This window comes from Bacillus rossius, chromosome 6 (assembly GCF_032445375.1).
Source record: "Bacillus rossius redtenbacheri isolate Brsri chromosome 6, Brsri_v3, whole genome shotgun sequence".
In the NCBI taxonomy this organism is placed as follows: Eukaryota; Metazoa; Arthropoda; class Insecta; order Phasmatodea; family Bacillidae; genus Bacillus; species Bacillus rossius.
The window spans coordinates 70,159,390-70,171,422 of NC_086334.1; the positions used below are offsets into that span (position 1 = coordinate 70,159,390).

Consider the following 12,033-nt stretch of genomic DNA (forward strand, 5'->3'; position numbering starts at 1 on the left):
ATGCCTTTGTAATCACTATCAAACTCAAAGTGGTTATACTGGGTGATAAAGGGTGCTTTCTTGTCATCATTGGTGTGAAGAAATTGTAGCAAGTCATTAATTTTTGTGGAAACTTTGCCTTTCTCATTTGCAACCATTGCAGCGGAATTCACTTGTGTTGCAGGTGTGACTGATCAATGCAATTGACTAATTCAGGCAGAGAAAAGACATTGGTAATCCTGAATTTTTTTCTTCAAAAGTCTGAAAGCCGAATCGGTGGAAAATTTTGATTGGCCTACCGGAATGAACTCTCAACTATTTTTTTTTCTGTTGACATAAATACTCCAAGTCAAGTACCCCAGTAAGATATTATCCTTATTTTGTCATATGCAGTTGTGAGCATGGATAAACATAGTTTGTTTGCCTTAAGTGTTATTTTCCAGGTGGTGATGGAACAGGCTCACAATAAGATTGGAACCTTTTGGGAATCGGGTAGTTAACGTGTTGTTCGTTGTCTTGCAAACCACATTATAAATACAACCTTAAAATGGCACTAAGAAATGGATAGGGCCAGACTGCAATGGGTTGCTAGGTATGTGCAATATCAAAATTGTAACGTACTGAAGATCTGTCATAATTTTCCAATTTGTCTCTAGTTTTTTTTATAGTATTGTTGTACTGTAGAAATGATCTGCAGATGGGATCTTATTTTCTGAACCATTTGCATCTTTTGCTCTCCTGAAACTAAAGCCGTGGCTGCTCCAGAAGTAAAATGTTAATGGCATAAAGCACACAGATCGGTTCTGGGTTTCATTACTACATCGAGACAAATACTTTGCCAAATGTTAGTAAAAACCCTAAAGTGTACAGGTTTGAGTCATCTCTAGAAGAAGCCTTTTAAGTTTCATATATTTTAACTTCTACGTGGCAATATCATGGCGTGCTGTTCTGAATAATTACTAAGAAATTTAACAACAAACTCAGTATCCGAAAAAAAGTCATTCTTTTTTTCATTTTTCCTGTGTTATCATGGTCCTTTGCAACCAATCCTGTAGTGTTATACATTTTAGTACAATGTTTGTCTTAATTTTGAAATTTTGACCAAACATAAAGGTGTTTTTTCTAACAGACCTTCCTTACTGCATGTAACTGGTTTGTGAGGTTTTTCTCGTATGTTTTTTCACACTAGAGGATAATGGGAATCTAATGTGAGGCAGCAAAGTTGGCCCTTTGAATATATATACTGTATAGAAGTCGCGAGTGGATAGGATTTACTCTACGTTTTTCAGAAGCATATGAGGAGCAGCTTGGGAACTTCACCGCTGCAGTGCGCTGCCGTAACGCCCTGTATCGTCTTAGTTGTTATTTACACGTTAGAGTGCAGCACTGTCGCCCGCTGTCATTCCCCGCACCCCCCACCTATCATTCACTGCAGCTCGAGGTCGTTCAACGGGAGGGGGAAGGGGTGTTTGAAGAGTTCGACACTTGTCCGCTAGGGACCACCACAAGTCGATGCCCTAGAGATGGTGGCGATTGCGGCGGTGAATTAACCAACTACCTCAAAACCGTATTAGAAATTTTAACCTGGGCTGGCGACTTCTATTCAGTATATATATTCAAAGGTTGGCCTAAGATGACTTTGTGTAATAAATTCACATTATCATTGTAACAATCGAGCTCAGTGCATTAATAGTGCATTTGTAAATATTCATTAGTAGAAAACAATTTGCAACAATTTTCTGTGCAGCCACATACTTTACAAGATAAGTTACCAAATTATGGTCATTTACTATATGAATATGTTAACAAGATCAGTACAGTTGTCAACTGTAACCAAGTTATACTGCCATCATTTTCAACTACATCTTGGTTATCAAGTAGTCGGGAGAATGCAGAAGCAGCTTGTTTCAAAGTAATGCATAGAGGACCAGTGCATTTATGGAAAGGGACCTCTTGTCGCATGTCCCATGTTATTTCTCCATAAGCGACAAGTTATATCTTTTCCAGAGCTGTTTCATCCAATTATATCGGTTTTGTAATCTATTACAAGATGTAAAGGATAAACTTAACTACAATAAATGGCAAAAATTAAAAAAATCATTAATTTTGAATCAAACCAATAATTTTACTGAAAAATTGAAATTGCTATAGAGATGTTCCTGTTTGCTTTCCACCTCATAACTATCCAACTTCTCGTTGGAATTCAGTTCTATTTGACTGTCTTCCTCCAGTACAGTTGGAATAGCAAAAACGCTTATATCCTCCTGGTTAGACGGTCCTTGTGGCTAGCTGGGCTTGGAAAAAAGTTGTTACAAGTGAATATATAACCCATATTTCGTGTGGTAATTATATTACTGTTCTGTATGAAATGATGGAAGTATCCAACTTCTCATTGAAATTCGGAGGCTGTTTTACAAAGGTCTTGTAAGTAACAATTCTTTTAAATGAGCGCGCTTGTAATCACAAGTTTTCATGAAATGTTGTTTTATAAATCTTGGGGACAAATATCTTCTTCAGTAACATATACAAATACAAAGACATAATATGAATATTAATCTTAACATGTGTCCATAACATGAGATAATGAAGTGTGTGTTACATGTATGTTACTTGTAGAATATATAACCTATCAATTTGCCCACACCTCGAAGTAACATTGTTTGATTTGCGTCATTTTGAAGTAATAATACTTATAAATTACAGCATCTATCTAGTTTATGTTTTTTAAAATTATTATAGTTGAAATATAACATTTTGTTACTCAGAATGTTATTAGAGCCTCGTAGGAATTATGCCCAATCCGTATTATGTAAACAATGCAGTCTGAAATTTTTTAATAATTTTTTTTTTTGTTGTGCAATCTCAAAATGTTTTTTAAAATTTAATTAAATGTACTTGAAATGTATTAAGACATATCGTAATACTGTAAATTGATTTTAACAGGAGTAGTGTTTTCATTAAATTGTTTGTCAGCAAACACCCTTACCAGATGGGGAAAATTAAATATGTTTTTTTCCACTACAGTTAATCATAATAACTTTTTTTTCCTATTTTAATTCACGTCTTTTGAGTATATTGTGTTCTAGTGCGTGTAACTACATGTGATTTTGTTTACACATTAACCATGGGTATAGACAGTATATGTGGAAGGGGAGGGCAGTTTTTCCTGGAACAAATTAGCGTGCGGACTTCAAAGCAGCGGAGACGTCAGCTGCAAACTGAAAACTTGGATAGTGCAGTCATTAGAAGTGAGTGTTCACAAATTTCATTGTCGAACATAACCTGCTATAGAGTATGGCCAAACCATAAAGGCCTCTATTTAGGAATATTTTTTCCTCTTCTGACTTGAAACAATTAGCTGTGGCAGAACAAAAACATCTGTTAAAGAAATGTCTTCAAATGCTACGGAGGATATTTTGATGCATGACTTTTTTTTCCGTCAGATGGTAGTAACAATTCAGATTCCTAACTATCCGGTGGTAGTTAAGTTTTGTGTCAGAAAAATGTGCAGAAAAAATGGTGTGGTGCATTCTTTGGTAGCTCAGCGAAGGAGGCGACTGTGTTGCAGAAGCAGCGAAGATGCAGATCTTCGTTCCAGCATTGTGGCATGATTGTAGATCTCTGTGCTTGACACATATATGTAAGAAATACCAGTTATTTGAGTGCTGCAGTACTGAAAAATTTCTTGAGGAGTAAGTATCTGGTTATTTGCTGTTCTTTAAAGACTTGCTTGTGAAACTTGTCGTTTTGTAGTGCCACCAACTCCATCACAGGCATTCTTACCGTGTGAAGAACCAAAAAAGTTCCATTCACATTGCAGGTCAAAATCTTTTTTATGATTGCAGACATTAATTAAATTCTTTCTGTTCTTGTATTGGCTGGAAGCCCCATCAGAAAATACAGAATTTTTTTGATTGCAGGATTAGTTTCAGTAATATGTTTGAAAAGATGAACTTGAAATGTGTGAACTGCCAATGTGTTATGTTCCAAACTGTCACTGAATATGCAAACACTTTTGTGTTGAATATTTTCTCAGTTCATGTAGTAATAGACAAATGGATGTAGAGTGGCCTGTTTTTTTGCCCAATGAGCAGATTGTATTTCATCTTGAATTACAAATGTGTAATTTTCAGCAAAATCAGCTAGGACCAGGCACTCGTATTCTGTCAAATTCATCTTTCTTTCTTTCAAGAACTGAGATTGAGTTTTGCTAATATAATGATGTTTCAAAGAAACTAACTTTCCTGCCAGATCTTCCATGAATTCATGTCTTGGCTTCACAGTTGTGACCATTTCTGCTCTATCAACAGTAACCCACTGTTTGTAGACAATATTGTCAGGCAAAGAATCACTTTCTTCAAGCTCAGCAAACAACTCTAAGAAAACTTCTTTTCCTGGGCATTGCTGGCATTCACCCATCATACACGAGTAGTTGTTGGAATCACACACTATCATATTGAGCAATTCTTTGTAGTCTACATTCAGCCGGGCTCCATCAATCATTAGTTTAGCATTCTGATGATAAAGACACACACATACTGTGTGTGTACCTGACGAACCTGCTAAAATGCACCACTTTGGTCTCAGCTCACAAAATTTAGACCTACCTATCTTGAATGCTGGATATTCATTCTTAAACTGTAGATACAGTTCATTTAGGTTGTTCAAAATGAGTCTTTTTTGTTTGTGAACTTTTTCTCCATTAATTTTCACAGCTACAAAGTCTTTTTTTCCAGAACATATACGACTATTCTCATCATCTTCATAAAACCTTTCCACTTCTTTTGCAATGTCATCAATAATTCCAGCAGCTTTCTTTTTTCCTAGGTGAGGTAAAATTCCTTGTTCTTTAACTAGCTTCCTTGTTGTTTTCACAACACTCTCTGTAACTTTAAATTCGTTCATTATTTTCTCGCAAGACCAAGAGGTAGGGAGAAGACTGATGATTCTTACTGTGTCTTCTTTGTTAGCTGTAAGAGTTTTAGCTCTCAATTTATTGATTAACTCATTATATTCTGATGATACTCGACAACTGTCCTTATCTTGAATAACTGAATCATTTTCTACAAAACACAATCTCAACTTCTTCTTTACTTCTTCTGATACTCTCTGTGCTTTTGAACTGATTGCTAGGTTTCTTTTGTTAGAACTGAGTTTTCTGATCTTAGAAGTACTTGGCGAAAGTTCCAATATATTAAAAGCAGAGTCTAGTTTCTCTGCAACTTCTTTGATGTTAACAAATTCATCAACCTCTTCCTCATTATTTGCATTTTCTTTGGTAACAAATATCTTACTGTAGCATGTTGGGCACAGAGATTTTCCAGGCACAAGACATAACCTCAAACTTACATCTTGAAAAGTATGCTTCATCTTAATTTCCCTGAGTCCTTTTGATATCACCTTGTGAACTTGCATCGGGTCACAACAAACACAACCGAAAATATGATTATACTTGCATAGAAACTTGATCTCATGATATTTACAAACTGTCAAAATAGCCTTATTCACTCTCAACTGCAACAGATTTTTATCTTCCTCACTGAACTCACTTATCAATTTCATTTTCATAGGCACATTACCATAAACATTCATGTGACATTCTTCTGAAGTAAAACTTCCTATTGAACAGATACCCTCCATACTGATAAGTATACATAAATAAGACAAAATATCCAAAGATAACACAAATACTAATTAATGTGCAGTGCTCCTTGTAGTACAGATTAATAGTGCATTATAATACGTACGTATTGTAATATTCTAAATGTGATGTAATATGAATTTTAATTATTTATATGAAATTGGTTGATACAATTGATGTTTTTTTAATGGGTGGGTAAGTAACATACCCCTAGAGTATAAAGGCAAAATTCCACACATTAAAATTTTTTTTTCTGCATTCACAGTGCAGTCTCAGTCCAAATTTTTACAGGAGTTTACTGTCATATAGAGCTTTATTCTGGCATAATCCCAAATTTTTATCAGTTTGCCCACCAGAGATATTTAGGTGTAAAATTGGTAAAAAAATGCAAGAAGTGGGAAGTTGACAAGCTCATAGAAACGAAAGGAAATATTTCTCAGGTTTCATTTTTGGTATACAAAGACTACTGGTAGAAAGGAATTCCCTGTGTGAATTTCAACTCTGAGACTTGAAGTCTTCCTTTCACTTCACACCACTGAATCTCGTATTTTTGACCCAAATTTTGACTATATTTGTACCCCATTTTCGTATATAAAAAAATCAAATAAATATATTTTACTACATATAAAGTTACTTCAGAGCATGCTCAGTACAGTGCTATTTAATTCATTTTTCCGGAAGCAGCCAATAAAAATTTATTGGAGTTCCCCCAAAGTCTTGCAAACCACAAAACTGCCGCACCCGATCATGTAAATCTAGCAACCATTAATAAACCAAGCATGATAAAATTATATTAATATGGTTTTGAACTTATTATATGCTAGTAAGGCCACACACAAAAAATTATTTTTTTCTAAAATGGTCAAGCAACTTGTGCTGGGATACTTGATATGGATTGACCCATATACAATTAGCAAGTTAGCTGTTAAAGCACCTGTCTCACAATTTATGATTGCTTATTGCACATTTTTTACTCTTAGGAAATTAATTCTATTTCATTCAAGATTTCACTTAACATGTTACTGGTTAACAGTCGTTCAATATGTTCTCTATCCAACTTCTCTTTGGAATTCAGTTCCATTTGACTGTCTTCCTCTAATACAGTTGGAATAGCAAATACGCTTATATCCTCCTGGTTAGACGGTCCTTGTGGCTATCTGGGCTTGGAAAAAGTTGTTACAAGTGATTATTATCAACCCATGTTTCTTGTGGTTATTATTACTTTTCTGTATAAGATGTGAGGTGGTAAGCAAAAAGGGACCTCGTCGGCAATTTCCTGTTTGTAGTTATATTTTTGAATTTAGCTCTAAATTCTAAAATATTTGGTGCAAAAATGTCTGATTTTTTCGTTTAAGTTACGGGCATTTTCATTTTTAAAATTACAATGGTCATTTGAAGAACACTTAAAAATTCAAAAAATATTTTTTACATTTAAAAATAATTAAGGTATGAAACAAAAGCTTTTCGTATATTGAAATCTTCAAAATAACTGAGCGTTTGCAATGCTGTCTTGAATGTTCTGGAACGGGTTGAGGGTCATCTGGGTCAGTACCGCCAGCCCAGTCATCTGGTTCCAGTTCCACAGAAGGTATAACAGGTCCTTGAACTCATCCTTGCAATATTCTCTAATGTTTATAAACAGGTACTCTTTGTTTTATTGGCATTCCGTCTGTCTGGAAATTCGACAGATCCATTTTAGGTTTCCAAGATCTGGTGTACATACTACTTTCTAGCAATTTCGGTTTAACAGTGAACTATGCCTTTGTAATCACTATCAAACTCAAAGTGGTTATACTGGGTGATAAAGGATGCTTTCTTGTCATCATTGGTGTGAAGAAATTGTAGCAAGTCATTAATTTTTGTGGAAACTTTGCCTTTCTCATTTGCAACCATTGCAGCGGAATTCACTTGTGTTGCAGGTGTGACTGATCAATGCAATTGACTAATTCAGGCAGAGAAAAGACATTGGTAATCCTGAATTTTTTTCTTCAAAAGTCTGAAAGCCGAATCGGTGGAAAATTTTGATTGGCCTACCGGAATGAACTCTCAACTATTTTTTTTTCTGTTGACATAAATACTCCAAGTCAAGTACCCCAGTAAGATATTATCCTTATTTTGTCATATGCAGTTGTGAGCATGGATAAACATAGTTTGTTTGCCTTAAGTGTTATTTTCCAGGTGGTGATGGAACAGGCTCACAATAAGATTGGAACCTTTTGGGAATCGGGTAGTTAACGTGTTGTTCGTTGTCTTGCAAACCACATTATAAATACAACCTTAAAATGGCACTAAGAAATGGATAGGGCCAGACTGCAATGGGTTGCTAGGTATGTGCAATATCAAAATTGTAACGTACTGAAGATCTGTCATAATTTTCCAATTTGTCTCTAATTTTTTTTATAGTATCGTACTGTAGAAACGATCTGCAGATGGGATCTTATTTTCTGAACCATTTGCATCTTTTGCTCTCCTGAAACTAAAGCCGTGGCTGCTCCAGAAGTAAAATGTTAATGGCATAAAGCACACAGATCGGTTCTGGGTTTCATTACTACATCGAGACAAATACTTTGCCAAATGTTGGTAAAAACCCTAAAGTGTACAGGTTTGAGTCATCTCTAGAAGAAGCCTTTTAAGTTTCATATATTTTAACTACTATGTGGCAATATCATGGCGTGCTGTTCTGAATAATTACTAAGAAATTTAACAAAAAATTCAGTATCTGAAAAAAAGTCATTCTTTTTTTCATTTTTCCTGTGTTATCATGGTCCTTTGCAACCAATCCTGTAGTGTTATACATTTTAGTACAATGTTTGTCTTAATTTTGAAATTTTGACCAAACATAAAGGTGTTTTTTCTAACAGACCTTCCTTACTGCATGTAACTGGTTTGTGAGGTTTTTCTCGTATGTTTTTTCACACTAGAGGATAATGGGAATCTAATGTGAGGCAGCAAAGTTGGCCCTTTGAATATATATACTGTATAGAAGTCGCGAGTGGATAGGATTTACTCTACGTTTTTCAGAAGCATATGAGGAGCAGCTTGGGAACTTCACCGCTGCAGTGCGCTGCCGTAACGCCCTGTATCGTCTTAGTTGTTATTTACACGTTAGAGTGCAGCACTGTCGCCCGCTGTCATTCCCCGCACCCCCCACCTATCATTCACTGCAGCTCGAGGTCGTCCAACGGGAGGGGAAAGGGGTGTTTGAAGAGTTCGACACTTGTCCGCTAGGGACCACCACAAGTCGATGCCCTAGAGATGGTGGCGATTGCGGCGGTGAATTAACCAACTACCTCAAAACCGTATTAGAAATTTTAACCTGGGCTGGCGACTTCTATTCAGTATATATATTCAAAGGTTGGCCTAAGATGACTTTGTGTAATAAATTCACATTATCATTGTAACAATCGAGCTCAGTGCATTAATAGTGCATTTGTAAATATTCATTAGTAGAAAACAATTTGCAACAATTTTCTGTGCAGCCACATACTTTACAAGATTAGTTACCAAATTATGGTCATTTACTATATGAATATGTTAACAAGATCAGTACAGTTGTCAACTGTAACCAAGTTGTACTGCCATCATTTTCAACTACTTCTTGGTTATCAAGTAGTCGGGAGAATGCAGAAGCAGCTTGTTTCAAAGTAATGCATAGAGGACCAGTGCATTTATGGAAAGGGACCTCTTGTCGCATGTCCCATGTTATTTCTCCATAAGCGACAAGTTATATCTTTTCCAGAGCTGTTTCATCCAATTATATCGGTTTTGTAATCTATTACAAGATGTAAAGGATAAACTTAACTACAATAAATGGCAAAAATTAAAAAAATCGTTAATTTTGAATCAAACCAATAATTTTACTGAAAAATTGAAATTGCTAAAGAGATGTTCCTGTTTGCTTTCCACCTCATAACTATCCAACTTCTCGTTGGAATTCAGTTCTATTTGACTGTCTTCCTCCAGTACAGTTGGAATAGCAAAAACGCTGATATCCTCCTGGTTAGACGGTCCTTGTGGCTAGCTGGGCTTGGAAAAAAGTTGTTACAAGTGAATATATAACCCATATTTCGTGTGGTAATTATATTACTGTTCTGTATGAAATGATGGAAGTATCCAACTTCTCATTGAAATTCGGAGGCTGTTTTACAAAGGTCTTGTAAGTAACAATTCTTTTAAATGAGCGTGCTTGTAATCACAAGTTTTCATGAAATGTTGTTTTATAAATCTTGGGGACAAATATCTTCTTCAGTAACAGATATACAAATACTAAGACATAATATGAATATTATTCTTAACATGTGTCCATAACATGAGATAATGAAGTGTGTGTTACATGTATGTTACTTGTAGAATATATAACCTATCAATTTGCCCACACCTCGAAGTTACATTGTTTGATTTGCGTCATTTTGAAGTAATAATACTGATAAATTACAGCATCTATCTAGTTTATGTTTTTTAAAATTATTATAGTTGAAATATAACATTTTGTTACTTAAAATGTTATTAGAGCCTCGTAGGAATTATGCCCAAGCCGTATTATGTAAACAATGCAGTCTGAAATTTTTTAATAATTTTTTTTTTGTTGTGCAATCTCAAAATGTTTTTTAAAATTTAATTAAATGTACTTGAAATGTATTAAGACATATCGTAATACTGTAAATTGATTTTAACAGGAGTAGTGTTTTCATTAAATTGTTTGTCAGCAAACACCCTTACCAGATGGGGAAAATTAAATACGTTTTTTTCCACAACAGTTAATAATAATAACTTTTTTTTCCTATTTTAATTCACGTCTTTTGAGTATATTGTGTACTAGTGCGTGTAACTACATGTGATTTTGTTTACACATTAACCATGGGTGTAGACAGTATTTGTGGAAGGGGAGGGCAGTTTTTCCTGGAACAAATTAGCGTGCGGACTTCAAAGCAGCGGAGACGTCAGCTGCAAACTGAAAACTTGGATAGTGCAGTCATTAGAAGTGAGTGTTCACAAATTTCATTGTCGAACATAACCTGCTATAGAGTATGGCCAAACCATAAAGGCCTCTATTTAGGAATATTTTTTCCTCTTCTGACTTGAAACAATTAGCTGTGGCAGAACAAAAACATCTGTTAAAGAAATGTCTTCAAATGCTACGGAGGATATTTTGATGCATGACTGTTTTTTTTTCCGTCAGATGGTAGTAACAATTCAGATTCCTAACTATCCGGTGGTAGTTAAGTTTTGTGTCAGAAAAATGTGCAGAAAAAATGGTGTGGTGCATTCTTTGGTAGCTCAGCGAAGGAGGCGACTGTGTTGCAGAAGCAGCGAAGATGCAGATCTTCGTGAAGACCCTGACGGGCAAGACCATCACCCTGGAGGTGGAGGCCTCGGACACCATAGAGAATGTGAAGGCCAAGATCCAGGACAAGGAGGGCATTCCGCCCGACCAGCAGCGACTCATCTTCGCGGGCAAGCAGCTGGAGGACGGCCGCACCCTGTCCGACTACAACATACAGAAAGGTGCGCTCACAATAATCTGACGCATACGAAGATGGTAAATCCTGTCTGTTATAAACAGATTGTACTAGTATAAAACTCTAGTAAATTATTTTACACCTGAATTCTCAGCCCTATTGCGATTGGTGAGATTAGACTGATAGGCTATGGTAATTGCGAGCTTGTTGAGTTAGCTTTTCGAGGTTGAAGACCTTAACGAATGTTATATTAATCTTAATTTAAATCCCTTATGGGTAAACTCCAAAATTAACAGCGTACATACCATAATACAATAATACAAAGTTCACATTTTTCGTGGAAAGTGAATATTTTCGTATCACGTATAGAACTGTACACCTAGAGACCAGATGTTCCTGTACCTCGCTGCAGCTTTGCTTCTGTGAGAACAGTGCAGTCAGTGGAATCTAAATGTTGTGCAAATACAGTGAAACCCTGTTAGGACTTTTTCAAGGGACTGGATTCTAAAAACTTCTCAACAGGGGAAACTTCTTAAAAAAGAAATAGATACAGTAAAACTTCACTGCAGGGCCATTCCATAACAAAGTGAGCCTGGAGCAAAAATTTTAAAAATGTGAATAATTGTTTATTATTCAGGGAAATGAGAAGTAAATATATGCTATATTAATTTGCCAAAACAAAAAAGTTGAAAATATATTTAAATGTATGAAAGTAATTGATTGTGTTTTAAGTGTTGAAAATTGTCAGCTTGTGACACAATTTTTGTTGTCTAGTTTGGCAACATTGTAGATACTTTACTTACTTTCAGTGTTCTCAGTTTATTCAAAGTGATGTTAATACCTTGTTCTTCAAGCTGCATATGAAGTTTGTTTTGTAAGGTAAGCCATTTTTGTGATATTATTGAAAAAAGAAAAGCATGTGCTTAGTTGTCCCACCCGTGACAAAAAACTTAA

At 35.5% G+C, this 12,033-nt stretch overlaps 1 protein-coding gene across 2 annotated transcripts in view; it reads left to right on the forward strand.

Annotated features, from left to right (window-relative positions):
• The window catches only part of LOC134533289 (ubiquitin-ribosomal protein eL40 fusion protein), a 64,297-nt gene that overhangs the window by 13,370 nt on the left and 38,894 nt on the right, over positions 1-12,033 (forward strand). The window contains exon 2 of one of the 2 annotated variants that reach the window (XM_063370749.1): positions 10,925-11,125. In XM_063370749.1, the coding sequence (XP_063226819.1) occupies positions 10,936-11,125 (190 nt within the window). In that variant the 5' untranslated portion in view covers positions 10,925-10,935. Of the gene's footprint in view, positions 1-10,906; positions 11,126-12,033 lie in introns of both variants that reach the window. The other variant, XM_063370750.1, reaches the window with a different exon arrangement.